Source organism: Etheostoma spectabile, unplaced genomic scaffold, assembly GCF_008692095.1.
Source record: "Etheostoma spectabile isolate EspeVRDwgs_2016 unplaced genomic scaffold, UIUC_Espe_1.0 scaffold00007670, whole genome shotgun sequence".
Classification (NCBI taxonomy): domain Eukaryota; kingdom Metazoa; phylum Chordata; class Actinopteri; order Perciformes; family Percidae; genus Etheostoma; species Etheostoma spectabile.
In genome coordinates, this window is record NW_022603512.1 from 7,482 (window position 1) to 30,066 (window position 22,585).

General features: G+C 44.4%; 1 protein-coding gene and 1 long non-coding RNA gene across 2 annotated transcripts in view; one reads left to right on the forward strand and one right to left on the reverse strand.

The window, feature by feature from the left end:
* Positions 1-359: 359 nt before the first annotated feature.
* LOC116678677 (uncharacterized) lies at positions 360-4,399 on the forward strand. Its single transcript, XR_004329372.1, has 2 exons — positions 360-393; positions 4,272-4,399. It is a non-coding gene; the product is annotated as an uncharacterized LOC116678677 (long non-coding RNA).
* Positions 4,152-22,585, reverse strand: part of LOC116678675 (protein NLRC3) — a 37,371-nt gene continuing 18,937 nt past the window's right edge. Inside the window, exons 2-10 of the mRNA XM_032508444.1 lie at positions 15,087-15,209; positions 14,683-14,799; positions 8,364-8,442; positions 7,998-8,205; positions 6,051-7,863; positions 5,791-5,964; positions 5,352-5,525; positions 4,920-4,966; positions 4,152-4,796 (exon numbers count right to left, since the gene is read on the reverse strand). Coding sequence (XP_032364335.1) covers positions 4,231-4,796; positions 4,920-4,966; positions 5,352-5,525; positions 5,791-5,964; positions 6,051-7,863; positions 7,998-8,205; positions 8,364-8,442; positions 14,683-14,799; positions 15,087-15,209 — 3,301 coding nt within the window. The 3' untranslated portion in view covers positions 4,152-4,230. The remainder of the gene's footprint in view (positions 4,797-4,919; positions 4,967-5,351; positions 5,526-5,790; positions 5,965-6,050; positions 7,864-7,997; positions 8,206-8,363; positions 8,443-14,682; positions 14,800-15,086; positions 15,210-22,585) is intronic.

Below are 22,585 nucleotides of genomic sequence, written 5' to 3' on the forward strand. Positions count from 1 at the left end.
TCACACAGTTATGTTTACACCCCCCCCCCATTAAAATGAGAGTGTATCTTACCTCCCCCCCCCATTAAAATGAGAGTGTATCTTACCTCCTAACCCTTCATCTGGAGCTCCACTGCGAGAGAAAGAACTGTTTCTTCAACCAGTCCAAAATGTCCCCCATCAACAACTCAGGTGAGTTATTTCCTAATGAGTCACAGCCCCACCTGGCAGGAAGTACTTTCACAATAAGAGCTTTAAGGTTCATTATTAAATGATGGAGGAACAACAGTGTAGAAAATCATGACAACAAACTAAAACCTAGAGTGGCCCAGACACTGGCAGACCTCCACAGAGTCCAACCTGCAGGACACTGCAGCCCCAAAAGAAGAAGAAGAAGAAGAAGCACAACAACAGGTGGCCCAGCCGGGTCATTTCCTTATATTTGTGTTGTGGCTTTTGCATTTCTCTTGACCCGTCTGGGCCACCGTACAATCTGCATCACCAGAGAGAGGTGGCATGAAACTACCAACAGATATCTGACATCCATCTCCAGTCTGTCAAATAACCTGAGATCCCAACGCTCTGACCCCCATGTCTCCAGGGACAGATGTGCAAACAATGGTCTATTTAGCAGCTAAATAACAAAAGAATGAAACCTTTATATTACCCAATAGAAACTATTATTATTATTCAAATGATTATGGAACCGATGTGTAGAAGTAATGAATGTCATGGATACCAAGTAGCAATTTAATGTAATCAACTAAAAGTGATTTTTATTATGAAAGATAGAGAAGTAAGTGTATAAAGGACAGAGTCCAGTGGGGCCAGTTCAGGCTGGTCTGTGAGAGGCCTGGACAAGTCTCATTAGGGAGCGAGGGGGGTGCATGACTCAGAGCAAGAGGGGAAGAGAGGAGAGAGAGAGAGGGGCGAGCAAGAGAAGAGGATTGGCCAGAAAACTCAGCCACAAAAAGAATATAAAAAGGAGAGACAGAAAGAAATGGGGGTTATTCTTCGGGGGACCTCGGATGGACTGGACCTAAGGACAGCACAGGACCAGACATCTTAAACTAAGAGATCGGGGTTTGAACAGCGAACAGCAAGAGAAGAACTTCAGAAATATTCTTCAGTGGATTTATGAGACAAAGCCCTGGAAGATAATCTCAGCCAGACCACCTCCAGAACCATCAGAGTCTGGATTATTCTGGTTCAACTGCAGCGATGGCTGAGGAGTACAAGTTTAACTCTGAGAGCTTTGGACAAAGCCTCAAGTTTCTTAAGGTAATGTGGGAAGAACTGGTGTGGAGGGCAAGGTGTAGAACCTGGTCCCTGCCAGACCCCCTCGTTAAAGTTGCACCCAGCCCTTTTCCACTGTAGTCTTTCCTGTGGTGTAGCGTGTGTTTGCATCGCAGCTCCAGAACCTGGAAGTGGAACATCATCAGTGGTGGAAGCTGAAGGTTCATCTCCCGGAAGGGGCAGATGTGCAGCAGCTGTTGCAGCCATGTCAGCACGTGTTACCCCTGGAGACGGCATCAGCTGCCCCAGTGGGGGCAGAACATCTCCATATGCCTACTTGTGATGGAGGTAAAATGGCTGTCAGAAGGTCATTGATCAGTGGGTGATGCAACATGGGCGTACCATCATATTTCAGGAGGTTTTGGTGTTTCCACACCGCCCCAAAGTCCTGCACTACTCCAAAAGCCCACCTGGAGTCCCTGTAGATAGTCAGGGACGAGCCTGGCAGTCTACATGCTTCAGGGAGTGCAAGGAGACCAGCAGCCTGCACAGAGAAGGGTTTGGGAAGAGGTTTAAATGTAAATGTAAATGTGCTGTATTTATATAGCGCTTTTCCAGTCTTAACAACTGCTCAAAGCGCTTTTACATCTACAGGAAACATTCACCATTCACACACATTCATACACTGTGGCCGGGGCTGCTCATCAGAGACACACTCACACACATCTACACACCTGCTCATCAGATACACACTCACACACATTCACACTCCGATGCGCAGCACCAGGGGCAACTCGGGGTTCAGTGTCTTGCCCAAGGACACTTCGACAATGACTGCAGGGGCGGGGATTGAACCACCAACCTTCCGATTGGCCGGCAACCGCTCTACCACTGAGCCACAGCCGCCCCTATACGAGGGGATCCTCCCACACCGAGCGGCCGTCCCTGACCCACCGAGTTGAATCCCCCGGGCAGACTGTTTAGCAATCAAGGTTTCTGCATGGCACACCACAGCCAACCCTACCTGTCCCTGGCCAGTGTCCGTGTCTTTTCTACTTCTGTCCCTCATGTCTCCAAGTCTTCTAGCGGTTATTTATCTCAGCTGCCAAAGACAACCTGGTGCCGTTGGTCCCGTCCAGATAGAAGATCTTCTTGACCCTGAACCCTTATCGATAAACATCGCTCGTCACAACTGGGTCCTTCAGACGTTAAGGCCCCGACCTCCAACTGGTGTGATGGTGGTGGTCTCAGCTGGGACTCTTCTTCAGGGAGGACACACACACAATGAATGGAAGGAAGTCAGATAACTGGAAAGCATAGTAATGATTCATATAAATAATGTGTGAATAATACACAAGGATAAATGAAATCATGCTTAAATGTAATTTTCCCATTACAATATATAATAAAGTGTGTACATATACACAGAAGTACATAAAGTTACATGGAAACACATCTATGAAGGTTATTAAACAGTAAGGCAAATACTGCAAATGATCCAGTAGATGGAGCCAATGTTCAATCAATGTTAGAGTTACAATCCATCACCAACTATATTACCCATAATGCAACTGCACCCCCATGTAGTTGTGCCGATCAACCTTTAAACATCCGCAGCATCTCATTAAGAAAGAGTTCAGATCAGAGACCGTAAATATTACTATTATATTCATATATACAGTCTATGGTCTGGATGTTATTAAAAGTAACACTAAAATAATTAGAAATAAATCCTGAACAGCAAACAAGTAGAGCACTCGATGACCCCCCCCCCCCCCCATCCTGGAGTTCACTGACTTTAAAAGTTAAACAGAAAGACCACAAACTCTCACAGGAACTTCATGCTTTTATTGTGAAAAGAGACAGAACTCAAAACTAAACATGACACAAGTCAACGGCATTTCTACAATTTCATGATCACAGCCTCCATCTTTTTTATGAGTACTTATTGTATATTGAAGTTTTTTCTGGACTAAAGATGGATATGTGTCTGAAGAGATATTTTATTTTGATAATCTTTTTCCAGCGTATCAGTATCCTGTGTGTTGGTCTTTCAGACCTTTTGTAGAGGAGACTACCTGTCCCCCCAGACCGGCCTTTAACGGATCCCATATAATAAAACTTTTGGGAGCGGAGGCCCAGTTTGTTTCTCAGAACAACTTCATCTGATCCCTTATGAACGTGCAGAAACCAGCTCTCTGGAGGAGAGGGGGACCACGGCGCCCCCTATAGGGGGTTTTGGGTTTATCTGGGAACAAAATGAACAAGGTCCATGGTGAGTGATCAGATAAAGTTCTAGATAAATATTCAGCATCTAATGCTCTATGAAATAGCCGGGAGGACAATAAGAACAAACCAGTTCTAGTGAGGGATTTATGAGGGCATGAGTAAAAGGAGGAACCCCGAGTCTGAGGGGGATCTGCCTCCAAATGTCTGTTAGATTCAGATCTTTCATACATGTTTGAGTGGTCTTGGCTGCTTTAGACCTGGAAATGGTCTTAGTCCATTTGTCCAGAGCAGGATCTAAACAGAAACTAAAACCACGTCCTATAAGTTTTATGAAGACACCTCGTCATCATAATTAGGGGAATATAAATTTAGGAGTGACCATTGTTCTGAGAATATTCTCCAATTAATAAAGACTTAACACCCTGAGGGATCAATGACAGTACCAAGTATTTCCAGAGGTGTACTTTTACTTCTCAAAGCGGCCCCTCCTCTGCCCGTTGAACTGGATGATGACGACCCTACCTGCCCTACCCAGTCTCTCTTTCATTATTCATGTTCCTGCAAAGGGAGCTGAGGTTCTTGTAGGAAAGCGATATCTACGTGTAACTTTTTACGGTATGTCAAGACCCTTTTTCTTTTAAATCGGCCCATTCAATCCATCAACATTAAAGAAGTTCTCATTGGTCACGAGGAATCTGGTCAATCATCCTGAATCATTTCATTCATTGGTTCATAACAATAAGCTGACATATTCCTGGAAGTGTGATCCTGTCCAGACTCAGCTGATCAGCAGTGAGAGACAGGAGGAGACTCTCCGTCCTCCACAGGACACAGAGACACTGAGGAGCCAGGAGACCAGATCCTAAATCCAGGACAGAGAGTCTGAGTGAATGAGGTGTTGAAGGTGTGGAGGTGGATCAGTGAGTCAGAGGAGACTGTGTAGAAGGACAGAGAGCCAGCAGGACAGTCCACATACACTGCTACTCTACCAGAGACACAGGAGGAATAGATGAATGTTCTTCTGTTATTGTGATAGACATAGTAACGACCATCACCGTAGCAGATCAGACTCCAAGACTGATCATTATATCCAAAGCCACAGTCAACACTATCTCCTCTCCTCCTGATTCCTCTGTAACTCACTGATATATTAACCCCTCCTCTGGTCTGGACCTCCCAGTAACAGCGACCAGTCAGACCATCTCTACACAGCAGCTGTTCCCAGGAGTTAAACCTCTCTGGATGACCAGGATATGGCTGATCCTCCTCCACCCGTGTCACCGTCCTGTTGTTGTCAGACAGTTTGAGTTTTCTGGTCACCGTGTTGGTGTCGACTGTGAGTTCACAGGAATCTGACGGAGAGAAGGAGACACAACACAGCTGCAGTTATTAACCAATCAGCTCTTTGGTGATGACATCACAGGGTTGAATGAGTGATGTCACAGTCTGATGAAAGAAATTAAAAACACACTTACACTTCCTCAGACCTGGTGTCAACCATCTGACTCCAGCAGGCTCCACCCTGAAAGGAGGGGGGGGGGGGGGCATTACATCACTCACTCACACAACTGGGTTCACTCTAACCTGTCTCTCTCTCTAACCTGTCTCTCTCTAACCTGTCTCTCTCTCTAACCTGTCTCTCTCTCTATGTAATTAAGCTTCATCCACACAAAAGCACATCGCCTTGTGCCAAGATAGGTTAGTTATGTCGGGGACCTTTATTTGTCGAGTTGAAATTGATTTGATCCCAGGGGAGATAGAAAGAATTATGTTTCTTAAAATCACAGACATATCTGTCCAAACTACATCAACTATTAACAAAGGGAGTTCTGATTTTAGTTCCTGGAGATGTTCTCCTTTTAAACTTCCTACACTAATATCTCCTTTATGTTGATCAGTGTGTGTACCTGAGAGTGTCCAGTCTCCAGAGAGGATCCTTCAGTCCCGCTGACAGCAGCTTCACTCCTGAGTCTCCTGGATGATTGTAGCTCAGGTCCAGCTCTCTCAGATGGGAGGGGTTGGAGCTCAGAGCTGAGACCAGAGAAGAACAGCCTTCCTCTGAGATCAGACAGCCTGAAAGACTGGAAACACACAGAGCAACACACAGGAAGCCTCTGTCAAAATCATCCGTGGTATTTAATTATTCAACAACAAAGGCAAATTTAAAATGTATCACAAATCCTTATGGAAAGTACCTCTGGGTCTAGAAAATAATAATTATATAATTATTAACTACTGCTTAAGTTTATCGTATAAAGAGACACAAAGCTACACGTCAGCTGTTTATCAACTAAAGTTAGTCAGAGTTTAAATGGTCATCAGTTGAACGGGTTAATGAATCCTGACCTGAGAGTCTCCAGAGTGCAGTGTGGACTCTTCAGTCCATCAGAGATCAGCTTCCCTCCTGAATCCTGCAGGTTGTTGTTACTCAGGTCCAGCTCTCTCAGACTAGAGGACTGGGAGCTGAGAACTGAGGACAGAGCTTCACAGCTTCTCTCTGACAGGTTACAGCCACTCAGCCTGGAGAGACAACAGGAAGTTATTTATTATTAACGCCTGTTATAAAAAGATATCAGAGTATTTATTGATGAATAAATCCCACGTACAGAGCTTTTTTGGAGGCTTTGACCACTGGCAGCAGCCTCAGAAGAGCCTCCTCTGAAGCAGAGTATTTCTTCAGGTCAAACACGTCCAGATCTTCTTCTGATGACAGTAAGATGAAGACCAGAGCTGACCACTGAGCAGGAGACAGATTACCTACGGAGAGACGTCCTGATCTTAGGAACCGTTGGATTAGCTTCACTAGAGAACGATCATTCAGTTCATTCAGACAGTGGAACAGATTGATTCTTCTCTCTCCAGACAAATCCTCATCCATCTTCTCCTTGATGTACTCCACTGTTTCCTGATTGGTCTGTGAGCAACTAAATGTGTGTATCAGCAGACCTTGTAGGAGATCCTGATTGGTTTGCAAAGAAAGACCCAGGAGGAAGCGGAGGAACAAGTCCAGGTGTCCATTTGGACTCTGTAAGGCCTTGTCCACAGCACTCTGGTAGAACTGTGTTAATGGTGTTTGTTTAAGTATGTCTCTGAAGACTTTAGGCAGCCATGATGATGTTTTTTCTCCTGCCAGCAGGTTGACTCCAGAGTCGGTGAAGGTCAGATGGACATGAAGAGCAGCCAGAAACTCCTGAACACTCAGATGGACGAAGCTGAACACCTTGTCCTGGTACAGTCCTCTCTCCTCTTTAAAGATCTGTGTGAACACTCCTGAGACCACTGAGGCTGCTGTGATATCGATGCCACACTCTGTCAGGTCTGATTCATAGAAGATCAGGTTGCCTTTCTGGAGCTGCTCAAAAGCCAGTTTTCCCAGAGACTCTATCATCTTCCTGCTCTCTGGACTCCATGTTCGATCCTTCTCAGCTCCTCCATCATACTTGAGGTTCTTCCGTTTGGCCTGAACCACCAGAAAGTGGATGTACATCTCAGTCAGGGTCTTGGGCAGCTCTCCTCCCTCTCTGGTCTTCAACACGTCCTCCAGAACTGTAGCAGTGATCCAGCAGAAGACTGGGATGTGGCACATGATGTGGAGGCTTTGTGATGTCTTGATGTGGGAGATGATCCTGCTGGCCTGCTCCTTATCTCTAAATCTTTTCCTGAAGTACTCCTCCTTCTGGGCGTCAGTAAACCCTCTGACCTCTGTCACCATGTCAACACACTCAGGCGGGATCTGATTGGCTGCTGCGGGTCGTGTTGTTATCCAGAGGCAAGCAGAGGGAAGCAGATTCCCCCTGATGAGGTTTGTCAGCAGCACATCCACTGAGGTGGACTCTGTAACATCAGTCAGGATCTCAGTGTTGAGGAAGTCCAGAGGAGGTCGACACTCATCCAGACCGTCAAAGATGAAGACCACCAGGAACTCTTCAAACCTGTAAATTCCTGATTCTTTGGTTTCACTAAAGAAGTAATCAACAAGTTCCACCAAGCTAAACTTTCTCTCTTTCAGCACATTCAGCTCTCTGAAGGTGAATGGGAATGTGAACTGGATGTCCTGGTTGGCTTTGCCTTCAGCCCAGTCCAGAGTGAACTTCTGTGTTAAGACTGTTTTCCCGATGCCAGCCACTCCTGTTGTCATCACTGTTCTGATTGGTTCATCTCTTCCAGGTGGGGTTTTAAAGATGTCTTCTTGTCTGATTGTTGTTTCTGGTCTGTCTGGTTTCCTGGATGCTGTTTCAATCTGTCTGACCTCATGTTCTTCATTGACCCCTGCAGCCCCTCCCTTCATGAGGTAGATCTCTGTGAACATTTCATTCAGAACGGTTTGGTTTCCTGCTTTAGCAATCCCCTCAAACACATGCTGGAACTTCCTGTTTAGCTTAGATTTGAGTTTACGCTTTGAAACTCCTGCTGAACTTCCTGAATGAATACAGAACAAAGAAGATCAGTAGGTGATTTATGAAGACACAGGAACATACTTTGACCCTTCTCTGGAGACATTAGTAACCGTCCCATTAGTCCAGCAAGTTAAATCTTTAGAGAAATCCTCTTACTGCTCTGCAGACGGTCAGCCAGCTCGTCCTGCTTCATTCTCCTCAGGAAGTGCAGTGTGATCTTCAGAAACGCCTCTCTGCTCCTCCTCTGATCTTCATCCTCACCCTCCCTCTGACTCTCTGAGCATTCTGGGTAATCTGGTCTCAGAAGCTTCTGGATCTTCTTCAGCTCGTTCTTCACAAAAGTGACGATGTTGTCCTGCAGCAACTGGAACAGAAGATTATATGAATAACAATCAAACTGAAATCATGGAAGCAGATCAGATCCATGATGGACAGACTGAGGACCCTCTGGTCTGAACAGGGCAGCATGGAGATCATTGGGAACAGAATATATGTAAAAGTAGTTGGTGTACATGTACAGACCATAAAGATGGAGTCCAGGTGGGTTTGATGCTGCTGGGCAGGCTGACCACTGGGACCCTCTGAGCTCTCCTGGTCCAGTCTGTGGAGGAATCAGGAAGAATTATTTCTCATCATGTCTGTCCACATAGGGACACACACAAGGTAAAGGTCCTGTGACTTCAAGTGTTATTACAACATAGAATCAGATGGTTTCCCCTGACAGTAAAGAGTTGGTGGTACTGCTGACCATACTGTGAATGTACAGAAAAAAACTAAGAAGTCAACAAGGGGTCCAACATGCTTGGCCTGAAGGACTCCTGAAGCAGCAGATTGGGATCATGATGCAGGAGGTCTGCAGCTTCTGTGCTCATTGAAGCAATCATTCATAGGTAGAAGTAGTTTGGGGAGTCAATGGTGAAAAACCTTCCGTTGGCTTCAAAACAAACCACAACCCAATTCAGGAGGGGGGAACAGAGGTTAGATGGCCTGTTTGTAGTCTGGGAGAACTGCTGACCTATACTGAGGATACTTTTGGAGGCTGGAGCCTTTTATTTTCTTCCCCTTATTCAGTCCCCATCCAACTTGCAAACCTACATCAAACATTTTGGAAGAATTTTGCATTTTGACCAATGTAGGGTGGGGCAATCTGGTAATGAAGCCCCTCACTGAAACTTGGCCTTACATGTCCAGACTCAAACGGCAGAAGTCTTCTCACAGCTAATAGTGTCCTGACCCAGGTGGCACAAACACTTACCAACGGTCGCTGGTTATCCAGGGAAGGGGGGTGCACATGAAGTTTAATGCTTCCTTCTTCTTACAGTGCAGACTCTTTGCTGCTAGGTCCTGCCTCTGCTTGCATATTTTTTGCATATTTTGCTGATAATCTTGCTTTTCCTCTGAGAGAAACTATGAGCAGCGGCTCTTGGATACTTATAAATCACTGGAATATTCATTTTTTGTAGACATAGTAGGCTATTGCCATATTTTAACATTTTTCTGCATGAGCGTGGCCTACCAATAGCTCAAGCCTGTCCTACAGTGATTGTAGCTAAAGCTAATTATTAGCAAGATGCCTCCTTTCTCCGTGGATGACTACTACAAACTCCTTCAGAAGATTGCACTTCTGGAAACCAAGGTTCACCGACTAGAAGTGAACGTGGAAGTTAACAGATCTTGTGGAAATGACACCACTTTACCATGGAGCCATAAGCATAAGACAAAAGCATGCTAACACACGGCTAATTAGCACCAACAAGACTACAAAGAAACAGGAGGGTGGAACTGGTAACAAATCAACAAGTGGCAGTCCTCCCTGGAACTCGTCTGGTGCGAAGCCTAAGACTAAATCATTTTCCTGGGAAATGGGAGGACAACTAACGGGCAGGGCACAGCGCCCTGAGATTTGTGATATGACCGGCTGTCCTGCATTATCATCCGGGCAGAGCGCCTCTTCAACCCCTCTACCTAGTAGGACACAGCTGTGGACAGCTGCAAAAGGGAAAATAAGCAACAAAATGCCCCCCCAACAACCTGGTGTGCAACTGGATAACAGATTTGCTCCTCTGCTGCAGGGCGCTGGACAGACATCTGATGACCGGGACTGCGTCTCATCACCACACAGCAGGGTAAGGACTGAGAGCAATTCAAAAAGTAAAAAGCTAACAACTGGGCCTCAAACCCTGATTGTGGGTGACTCTGCTGTAAAAGATTTAAAAAACAGTAAAAACACCAAAATACTCTGTTTTCCCAAAGACACAGTGTCTGATTTGACCCAAAAAATCCCAGATATTGTGGCACAACACCCTTATGTGAAGAACATTATACTGCATATCGGGTCACATGATGTTGTAAAGCAACAGTCTGAACTGCAGAAACTGGACTTTATGGAACTGCTGGACACAATCATTATGAGTGAGAATAGAGTGAATAAGAAAGGAGGTAGAGTCGCCATTTTGTTTAATGACTCATTCCACTGTACGCAAATATGTTATGGAAATTTGGCTTCTTTTGAATATGTGGCTCTTCAGTTAAGGTCCTCCCCTTGAGCGATGTTTCTAAATATCTACAAGCCACCTAAATATTGTGCAACCTTCATTGATGACTTCACTGAACTGCTGTTATAATCTGCATTAACTTTGATTGTGTAATCATTGCGGGTGATTTTAACATTCATGTTGACCCCCCACAACAGGGGGACCAAAGAACTGTGTTGTGTTTTTGAGAACTATGGATTGACTCAGCATGTGACAGAGCCCACTCACAATAAGGGGCACACTCTGGACTTGATTGTCTCCAAGGGTCTGAACATTTCCAAGGTTGTGGTGACTGACGTTGCTCTCTCTGATCATTCCTGTGTTTTCTTTAACGGCACTATCTCTGTGCCCAAAAGTGTCCAAACAAAGATAATCAGAAAACGGTATATCACTGAAAACACCAGTGAAACATTCACTCAGCTTTTCTCCTCCACACCCGCCCTCTCTGGGCTATCAGTCACTGAGCTTGTAGATAATTTCAACTGTAAAATTACAAATGTTATTGATGCCATTGCTCCCACTAAGGTCAAAGTTGTCTCTGGTAAGAAAAGATCTCCATGGAGAAATGTCCTACTGGTGAGAACAGAAAAAAGAGAGTGTAGGAAAGCTGAACGAAGGTGGCAAAAAAAAAATCTCCTGGTCCATTATAACACCTAAAAAGAGAGACTTCGCATTTATAATTTGGAACTGAGGAATGCAAGAAGGTCCTTCTTCTCTGATATTATCTCTAGAAACAATAATAATTCACGTGCTTTGTTTGCTCCTGTCGATAGATTAACAAACCCTCCAGGACCAGTAGCATCTGGACTTAGGTTAACAAACCCTCCAGGACCAGTAGCATCTGGACCTAGGTTACTAAACCCTCCAGGACCAGTAGCATCTGGACTTAGGTTAACAAACCCTCCAGTACCAGTAGCATCTGGACTTGGGTTAACAAACCCTCCAGTGCCAGTAGCATCTAAACTTTTATCTACCAAGGCCTGCAATGACTTTGCATCCTTCTTCAAAGACAAAATTCTGAAGATTAGACAAACAGTCGGTGCCTCCATATCAAGTTCAGGATATGTGTTGTCACAGTGTTCAAGCAAAACTAGTTCCAATATGACAGAATTTCATATAATCAACCATGAAAACCTGGAGGACATTATACAACATCTGAAAACCCCCTCCTGTTGCCTTGATATTCTACCAACGGGTGTTTGGCTTCTGATCTTCTACAGATTGTGAACTTGTCTCTTCTTTCAGGTATCTTTCCACAGGCCCTGAAAACTGCAGTAATCAAGCCACTCTTAACCTCTCTGACGGCACGGTTCCTCAAACGGTACCTGTTTTTCCACAACGTGTTTTCATTCATGAATTGCAAGCATTAAATCGTCACCAACACGGTCATGCAGCACATCATTAGAAAGCACCTCTTATGATACACTTGAAAATATATGATTTTCTCGCCTACATTTTTACCCCCTAAACATGCTGCAGTTTCCACATGCTTTGGCCCTCTGGGATGACCCTGAGTTCATTGTGAAGCTAACTCTCTCAACTTGTTGTTTCTAGTGGCATTGTGACACTAGGCCTTACTGACACAGAGCTACAGAGGTTAGAACACAGAATTTCTATTTCCGTCCAAGTAAATCATCTGAAAAATTAATAAAAAGCACTACTGTAAGCATATTACATGGGCTATACACTAAAATAGTACCCTAGCCACATGTCTCAACTTAGAACAGAAAAAATCCAGAAGAAAATTACTTATAAAATGGATTTTATATGAATGTATTTCTACAGATATGTCTGTGCGTTTGTCTCATTTCTTATTTCTAAAAAAGCCCCAAAAGTGCTAAATACATAACTTCTGAAATACAAAAACACATCCACATCACTCACACACATGCCTAAAAGAAGTACATACATAGATTTATAGGAATAAGTAATCATAATTTGATGAAATGGTGAAATGACATAAGACGGCCTTATTTTTGCAATGAAAGGGCAGGAGTCATCACAGGGATAGTTTTTTTTGGCCATGTTTGATATCAATCGACTCGTCTGCCAATTGGCTACACAGGGATGCCAGTTTTATGACCTCTTTCTCTGACTGGTGGGATATGCTGTCAGTTTTTCCCACGTGGGCCCAATGGGGACTGTGGGATTTCATTGGTTTAGCTTGGGAGTATCTTGAGAAATACTTATGCTATTGGCTGAGAACAAAGTTCATTGGAAACTGCTGACAACACAGATTCTGACGGTGTGCGGATTGAGAATGTAGGACGCACACGGAAAAAGATACACGCGATCAAAACCGAGAAATGATGCATGATCTAGATTTCTCTACGTCAAAACTTGGCCAGAAACTACAAGATTGTGAGGGGACCAGATAATTTTGGATTACAAGGCTTGGATATTCTAATAGCTTGGCATGTTGGCGAAGTAGGAATACCACGTTTACGGCGATATTTCACCGCTGTGATTAAAGACACGAGGAGACAGGTAGGAAAACACACTCAATTTAGACTTGAATCTGTCTGTCTTGCTTTACTTCAGAACATGATTATAACCGTTGTGAGTCACCTTATTGCTTGTGTGTGTGCTCGATGGAATCATGAGACTTTAAGCTTTTAAATGGTGTATGGCTTGAGCGTGTTTATGACGGTTTAATGCAAGTAATAACGTCCTTTTATGGTGCGTTCCAATTTCGAACCACCAGTGGTTCAGTGGAAACAAACAGGTCTTGTGATTCCATCAAGCCCCCGCACAAAGCATAAGGTGACTTACAGCGGTTATAATCACGTTATGAAGTTAAGAAACACTGCACCGTTTCTGTCTAAATCGAGCGTGCATCCCTACCTTTGTCCTTGTGTCTTTATCCACAGCGGTGAAATATCGCCGTAAACGTGGTTTTCCTACTTCGTCAACATGCCAAGGTATTAGAATATCCAAGCCTTGTAATCCATAATTATCTGGTCCCCTCACAATCTTGTAGTTTCTGGCCAAGTTTAGACGTAGAGAAATCTAGATAGTGCATCAGTTCTCGGTTTTGATCGTGTGTGTCTTTTTCCGTGTGCGTCCTACATTCTCACTCCGCACATCTTCAGACTCTGTGGCATCTGCAGTTTCCAATGAACTTTGTTCTCAGCCAATAGCATCAGTATTTCTCAAGATACTCCCAAGGTAAGCCAATGAAATCTCACAGTCCCCATTGGGCCCACGTGGACGGCTCTCGTCAAAGTTTTTATGACATTTAATGATTGGGAAACTGGGTAGGACTTTCTGGCTCAGTACTAAACTGGTTTGAATCCTACTCCCTAAAAAATCAATCAGACAGCTGCAGCTGATTCAGAACGCTGCTGCTGGAGTCCTCACTAAGAATAGGAGACTGGATCACATCACTCCAGTCCTCACTAAGACCAAGAGACTGGATCACATCACTCCAGTTCTGAAGTCTTTACACTGGCTTCCTGTGTCTCAAAGAATTGATTTCAAAGTACTCTTGCTAGTTTATAAATCCCTTAACGGTTTAGGTCCAAAACATTTCTGATCTGCTACTACACTATGACCCCCCCAGACCTCTCAGGTCATCTGGGACAGGTCTACTACTACACTATGACCCCCCCAGACCTCTCAGTCATCTGGGACAGGTCTACTTTCTGTCCCCCAGTCAGAACTAAACAGGGTGAAGCAGCTTTCAGTTCTATGCTCCTCATATCTGGAATAACTCCCAGAAACCTGTAGATCCGCTGCTACTCTCAGTTCTTTTAAATCAAGGCTGAAGACCTTTCTTTTTGATGCTGCCTTTCTTTAAATAAAGGACATTTTCTTTAATGTTTAATTTCTTATGCTGCACTGTAACTTTTTATTCTTGCGTTTTGTGTGTCTTAATGTTTTTATTTTTAACTGTCTATTCATGTGTTTTATCGGTTTTTAACTGTTTGTACTTGTGTTTTATCTCTTTAACTGATTTTGTGTAAAGCACTTTGAATTGCCCTGTTGCCGAAATGTGAATGCCCGCCCCCCCCCACCCGGTATTCCGAGTTGGAGAAGAACATTCCTGATTTGTAGCCTAGCCGATGGCTATGGGAGATTTAAATGCTTTTTGATGGGGCTACAACACCAGATCCTATTGGTCCAGACCAGGTCCAGTATTAAACTGAGATCTACAGTTGAAGACCGGTCTCACTGGACAGCTTTCACATGGAGAATATTAATATATGTAAAGAAGAAAGATGCTGAGAATAAACTCCAAAATCTTCTCTGGAGACATAAAAGTTGAAACATGACTCAGCAATATTATAATATTATTAACAGCTGACCTCTTTCCAGCAGTTGGTTGTTGATCTTTAAAGTTAAAGAGGCGTGGATTTGACCGGTCGCTCTTGAAGGACACACAGCTGGGTTCAGGTCCAGCAGAGTCTGGTCTCTGATGGATCCTGTTACACAGAGAGTAAGACCAACAGGGATGGAAATTCACTTTTTAATATTCAGACACAAAAACTGGGTTCAAAAGCTCCAACACCAGAGACTATACAGGACCAGACCAGATCCAGTATTTACCTAAAGTCCAGAGGTGAAGACTGGTTTAACTGGACAGCTTTCAGATGGAGAATATAAATATATGTGAAGAAGAAAGATGCTGAGAATAAACTCCAAAAACTTCTCTGGAGACATAAAAGTTAAAGCATGACTCAGCAATATTATAATATTATTAACAGCTGACCTCTTTCCAGCAGAGGGTTGATCTCCTTTAAAGTTAATACTGAGACCCTTTGACCGGTCGCTCTTAAAGGACACACAGCTGGGTTCAGGATCAGGATCAGGTTGGTCTGGTCTCTGATGGGTCCTGATAGAAAAACACATGTATTGAGGGTCATGTTCAGTAGTCTCTTATAGCCAGACCTTCCTCCTCCACAGCTCTGCAGAGGAAGGTCTCTCTAGTCTTCACAGCATTCCTGGATGGGACAACAAGCTGCTCTGGTTCATCAGTAGGGATGGGAATGATTAACCAACCATTGATAATTGATTATTAAGAATCTCGTCGACAACGTCGAATATTTCTTATTGATTAAACTAAAGCAGGCTGCGTTGTGTGAGTCTTGAAGCAAATAAATGAATTTCACTGTGTGGCAGCAATTAGACATTTTACCACGCGGGGGCAATAGTTTCAAGTTCTTCTTGTAATAAAGATCTCATCAACAAAAAACATGCTGTATTTTTGTATTTTCATTGCATTTTTAATTTATAAAAAGTTAAATAATTGACGATTTTTAATTTAGAAATATTAATTATTAATTAATAGTCGATCGACTAAGAAAATGTAATCGAATGCCCATCAGAATCAGAATCAGAATCAGCTTTATTCGCCAGGTATGACAGACATACAAGGAATTTGACTTACGTTGGAGCCTCCGGGCGGCAGCTATGGAACAGCAACACCACACACTTTCTCGAAAAATAAACAATGCAGACAGCAACAATACACAACATCAGCTCAAACAATTTTGTTTCAATTTAGGGTGACTCGGTGGAAATTTGTTCGAATCAATGTTCATCACTCAATTGTTACCGACCTCAGCGTCATACTAGCGTCCAGGTCACGTAGTGATTTTGTCAGTCCATCTACCTTCTCTGCCAGTCCGGTGGTTACCCGTAGCAACTCCACCGACTGGGCCCTGTTGGTATCAATCCCCTTCTGCGCCCCCCCAGTCCGGTCTGAGATGTTACGAGACAGTTCACAGGACTGGTCAGCCCTCAGATGTAAAACCTTCGTCCTCTCAACCACTCCATGGAGGCACTCTTTAAGTTCCCCAGACAGCTTGTGGGTGAATTTGCTGGCGGCGGTCTAACCAATCTTCCGATAGGTCAGGGAGACCCAAAGTCCAACAATCAGGGGTCCCACCAACAGAATTCCAATTATCCAAATGTCTTCAACGTCTTCCACAGTGAGAACTTCCAGGCAGACCGCTTGCCAATTTTCCCAGGAATCGCAAGCGTGGCCTGCAGGGAGCGTCCCACTCGGACACGACACTGAGTGACCAGTTAATCAATTGTTATTAACAAATGTTGAATATTCCAGGAAAACAGCAGGCAGGGGACAGAGAGAAAAGAGAAAAAAGGTCCATAAGACAAGCTAGACCGACTGGGAAGGAGCCAAGCTGAGATAAGAGGGGAGAGGAGGAAAAACACGACTGCTCTCGCCAGAAGCAGGAAGACCAGACCATCCCTATTCATCAGCATCTCTTTAGACCAATCACAGTCATTGTGGGCGGGGCTAAACTCCGGACGGAGCCACGGTGCCGCTGCTAAATAGTCTCAGGAAGGACCGGCTGGAGTGTGGAGAGTGCACCTGGACTACAGGCTACAGTGGGCTGGAAACACAGAGACCCTCTACAAGAAGACCCCCCCCCCCCCCCAATGAGACAACACGACTCCTAGTTGTTGGAGGTTTCAGAACAACTCACCTCCATCTCCTCTTCTCCATCTCCATTCTAATCTCCATTACAGGTCTCCTTGTTTTTAAAGTGGGGGTGTCTCCGTGGACCGGTGGCTCTTCATGGACATACAGCTGGGCTCAGGTTCAGCAGGGTCTGGTCTCTGATGGGTCCTGTTAGAAAGAGAGGAAGATCTCCAGAAACTAGAAGCTATCCAGCAGATAATAAAGAGTGAAGCTGGTGGCTGGATGATTTCTGCTCTCTGCTCATCCTGCTCTGTCCTTCATTATTACACAATTGTTTTTTACATTATTTTATTTTATTACATCCCCATTGCACCCATTGTCATGGCTAGGCCTGAATATGTCAGACAGTTGCAGACGGCCTCCAGCTCGAGAGGTCACCTCGCAGCCGAAAAGGTCCCCCAATGTAGCAGGATGGTGGTCTAATGGCGGTTTTCCACTGCGTGGTATCTACTCAAATCGCCTCGACTCTACTCGCCTTTTTTTGGTTTTCCATTACAAAAAAAAGTCCCTGGGACCTGCTACCAGGTACTTTATGTAGTACTACCTCAGTCAAGGTTCCAAGCGAGCTGAGGCGATACCAAAAGGTGACGTGGAAACCTGCAGACTGCTGGTTGGTCGGATCACTGCGTTTTCAACTGTTCAATATTAAGGGCTTTTGCATGTCGTTTCCAATATTGCACACTGTTACTTTAAAAAATCAAGACAATATGTCAAAGAAAAGTTTTTATTTAGCTTTTCAAGTAGCGCATCAAACCCTCCCGCACACCCCGGTCTTCTTCCTCTGCACCCTGTGACAGTGTCCCCCCCCCCGGCTCTGCTGGCCCAGATGCATCCCAGTCGTTAAGCCTCTCTGTGACTCATAAAGATTATACGAAGCTCAGCTGGTCCAAACCAGAGATTTCACCGGTTGGACATCGAACGCCCACCAGACGGTCTGCGGCGGAGATTTTGCAAAGCGTGAATGCTCTGAAACACAAGCAGTACACAGCGTACATATTTTGGTGTGTAATCATGGTTGCTAAAGTTCATTTACATTATATAGCGTATAGTAAATACTGACCGGGGCCCCTAACACATGCAATTGTTAGAAACTTAACTTACCATTTTGTGTCGGCGAACAACCGTTGTGTCGACGTCTGAACTCCGTCAGAATTCCCAAACTCCTGTTTTTATTAGCGGTGATTTTTGTTGTTTCCTTCAGCTTCTTTTGAGACAAAACATTTCTGCTGGCTGTGGCAGGTAGCCGACGTGCTGTTGTGAGTCGCGCTGAAAATTACATCATCACGCGTAGCTATGGTGACCAGCCATGCTGAGGAGTTACTCAATCTGCAAAACGGACGCAGAATTAGTCGAGACGAGGCGAGTTGAGTCGAGCTGTTACCAGCAGTGGAAAAACGCCAATAGATAGGTGGGGGCACGAGGAAGTCCTGGACCAATCAGAGAGCTCCTCTGGTGAATCATGGAGTTAGAAGGTTGCCCAGGTAACAGCAATTGCTGGCTCGCTTTATAAATACATTGGACTTTTTAAAATCATCTTAACCCTTGTGTTGTCCTCCCAGGTCAAAAAGATTAACACTTATTATTTTTATCATCCTTTTTTCGACATGTGACATTTTCAACACATTATTTTTTTAGCAACTTACTACAACTAGTTTTACTACGTTTTGGAATTCATGGTCAATAGCCCTCATTTATATAGAATTATGCCTAATATTTGAGTTACTAAAGCAGAAATTAGGAATCATTTTGACTAATAATTAAGATCAGAGGAATCTATGTTGAGTAGAAGCTGATTTGAAATCAATGAAAGTGATTAATTGTATTTGTTGTGATGGACTCCGTCCTTTTTATGATAATGTTGTTCTAAAGAGTTCCATATTTTTTGTGACTTTTCAAATTTTTTTCCAATTGTTTGACTTCTGATCTTCTACAGATTGTGAACACATCTCTTCTTTCAGGTATCTTTCCACAGGCCCTGAAAACTGCAGTAATCAAGCCACTCTTAAAAAAGAACAACCTAGACAAGTCACTAATGAGCAACTATAGGCCAATATCAAACCTTCCGTTTTTAAGTAAAATCATTGAAAAAGTAGTCTTTCAACAACTCAACCATTTCTTGTCACTAAGCAACAGTTTTGATACCTTTCAGTCGGGTTTCCGACCACACCACAGCAGTGAAATGGCTCTTGTCAAAGTCTTTAATGACATCCACCTTAACACAGATAATGCCAAAATTTCAATCTTAGTATTACTTGATCTCAGTGCTGCATTTGACACGGTCGACCACGACATACTGCTAGACCGATTGGAAAACTGGGTAGGACTTTCTGCTCAGTACTAAACTGTTTTGAATCCTACCTAAAGAATAGGGATTACTTTGTGTCAATAGGTAATTATGCATCTGAGCGTACAAATATGACGTGCGGAGTTCCGCAAGCTCCATTCTGGGGCCTCTTCTGTTTACATCTACATGCTTCCACTGGCTCAGATTACGGAGAAAAACAAATAAGTTACCATAGTTATGCGGACGACACACAAATTTACACTAACCTATCGCCAGGGGACTATAGTAAAATACAAAAACTGACTAAGTGCATCAAACAAATTAACGACTGGATGTGCCAGAACTTTCTGAAATTAAATGAAGGAAAAACTGAGGTGGTTGTTTTTGGAAAAAAAGAGGAACGATTAAAAGTCTGCGCTCAGCTTCAAACAACAATGTTAAAAACAACAGACAAAGCCAGAAATCTTGGTGTAGTCATGGACTCAGACCTGAACTTTAACAGCGACATTAAGACAAATACAAAGTCAGCCTACTATCACCTTAAGATATATCAAGGGTTTAAAGGACTTGTGTCAACAGGACTTGGAAAACTGGTCCATGCTTTCATCTTCAGTAGACTTGACTACTGTAACGGGGTCTTTACACGTCTCCCTAAAAAATCAATCAGACAGCTGCAGCTGATTCAGAACGCTGCTGCTCGGTCCTCACTAAGACCAGAGACTGGATCCCATCACTCAGTTCTGAAGTCTTTACACTGGCTTCCTGTGTCTCAAAGAATTGATTCAAAGTACTCTTGCTAGTTTATAAATCCCTTAACGGTTTAGGTCCAAAATACATTTCTGATCTGCCACTACACTATGACCCCCCCAGACCTCTCAGGTCATCTGGGACAGGTCTACTACTACACTATGACCCCCCCAGACCTCTCAGGTCATCTGGGGACAGGTCTACTTTCTGTCCCCAGAGTCAGAACTAAACAGGGTGAAGCAGCTTTCAGTTTGCTATGCTTTTCAGTTTGATATGCTCCTCATATCTGGAATAAACTCCCAGAAACCTGCAGATCCGCTGCTACTCTCAGTTCTTTTAAATCAAGGCTGAAGACCTTCCTTTTTGATGCTGCCTTTCTTTAAATGAATGCTCATTTCTTTAATTCAATTCAATTTCAATTCAATTTTATTTATAGTATCAAATCACAACAAGAGTTATCTCAAGACACTTTACAGATAGAGCAGGTCTAGACCACACTCCAGAATCCACAAGGACCCAACAGTTCCAGTTTTTTCCTCCAGAGCAAGCAACAGTGCGACAGTGGCGAGGAAAAACTTCCTTTTAGGCAGAAACCTCGGTCAGACCCAGGCTCTTGGTAGGCGGTGTCTGACGGGCCGGTTGGGATTAGAATGAAGAGTTTGTTTGTAGTAGTTCTTTGTAGCATAGCAGGGCACTGTGGGCGTTACAAGGCACAGCAGGACGTAGCTGGGAACCGCAGGGCACCGCAGAGCACCGCAGAGCGTAGCAGGATGTAACATGGCATTGCAGGACATGTAGCGGGACCATGGACAGCTGCTACCCTGATTTTTGGCGCCTCCCTGATCCGAGGAAACATGCTGGGGGAAAAAGAACATAAGACTCCGGGGAATGACTCCCCAGAGCTAGGTTAGTAACAAGCATTTCTGGGACATGGATGCACACAAATGGAAAGATAGAAAGATAGATGAAGAGGATCAGTGTGCAAAGGAAGTCCCCCAGCAGTCTAAAAGAGAGAGAGAGAGAAGAGAGAGAGAGAGAGAGAGAGGAGAAGGAGAGACATGACCATCCCACTGTCTAGCGGAGGTGGCTATGAGAGAGTGAGAGAGAGAGACATGACCATCCCACTGTCTAGCGGAGGTGGCCATGCGAGAGTGAGAGAGAGAGAGACATGACCATCCCCTGTCTAGCGGAGGTTGCTATGAGAGAGAGAGAGAGAGAGAGAGAGAGAGACTTGACCATCCCACTGTCTAGCGAGGTGGCTATGAGAGAGAGAGAGACATGACCATCCCACTGTCTAGCGGAGGTGGCTATGAGAGAGGAGAGAGAGAGAGAGGAGAGAGAGAGAGAGGAGAGACATGACCATCCCACTATAGCGGAGGTGGCTATGAGAGAGTGAGAAAGAGAGAGAGAGACCTGACCATCCCACTGTCTAGCGGAGGTGGCTATGAGAGAGAGAGAGAGAGAGAGAGAGGAGAGAGAGAGAGAGAGAGAGATGACCATCCCACTGTCTAGCGGAGGTGGCTATGAGAGAGAGAGAGAGAGAGAGACATGACCATCCCACTGTCTAGCGGAGGGTGGCTATGAGAGAGAGAGAGAGAGAGAGAGAGAGAGAGAGAGAGAGAGAGACCATCCCACTGTCTAGCGGAGGTGGCTATGAGAGAGAGAGAGAGAGAGAGAGCACATGACCATCCCACTGTCTAGCGGAGGTGGCTATGAGAGAGAGAGAGAGAGAGAGAGAGAGAGAGAGAGAGACATGACCATCCCACTGTCTAGCGGAGGTGGCTATGAGAGAGAGAGAATTCAATTTTATTCATATAGTGCTTAATTACAACAACAGTTATCTCTTTGCCTATAGCGGCATAACTAAGGGATGGTTCAGGACTCTCCTGAGCCAGCCCTAACTATAAGCTTTATCAAAAAGGAAAGTCTTAAGCCTACTCTTAAATATGGAGACGGTGTCTGCCTCCCGAACCCAAACTGGAACCTGGTTCCACAGGAGAGGAGCCTGATAGCTGAACGCTCTGGCTCCTGTTCTACTTTTAGAGACTCTAGGAACCACCAGTAATCCTGCATTCTGGGAGCGCAGCGCTCTTGTAGGGTTGTAAGGTACTATGAGCTCTTTAAGATAAGATGGTGCCTGACCGTGAAGAGCTTTGTAGGTCAGGAGAAGGATTTTAAATTCTATTCTGGATTTTACAGGAAGCCAATGCAGAGAAGCTAAAACAGGAGACATGTGGTCTCTTTTCCTGGTTCTTGTCAGAACACGTGCTGCAGCATTCTGGATCAGCTGAAGAGTCTTTATGGATTTTTTCGAGCAGCCTGATAACAAAGAATTGCAGTAATCCAACCTAGTAGTAACAAATGCATGGACTAGTTTTTCTTATCATTTTTAGACAGGATATTCCTGATTTTTGCAATATTACGTAGGTGAAAAAAGGCGATCCTTGAAATTTGCTTTATGTGGGAATTAAAGGACATGTCCTGATCAAAGATGACTCCAAGATTCTTCACTGTGGTGCTGGAGGCCAGGGTGGTGCTGGAGGCCAGGGTGGTGCTGGAGGCCAGGGTGGTGCTGGAGGCCAGGGTGGTGCCATCCAGAGTAACTATATCTTTGGATAATGCGTCACGGAGGTGCTTGGGTCCCAGAGCAATGACTTCCGTTTTATCTGAGTTTAACATTAGAAAATTACAGGTCATCCAGGTTTTAATATCCTGAAGGCACATTTGAAGT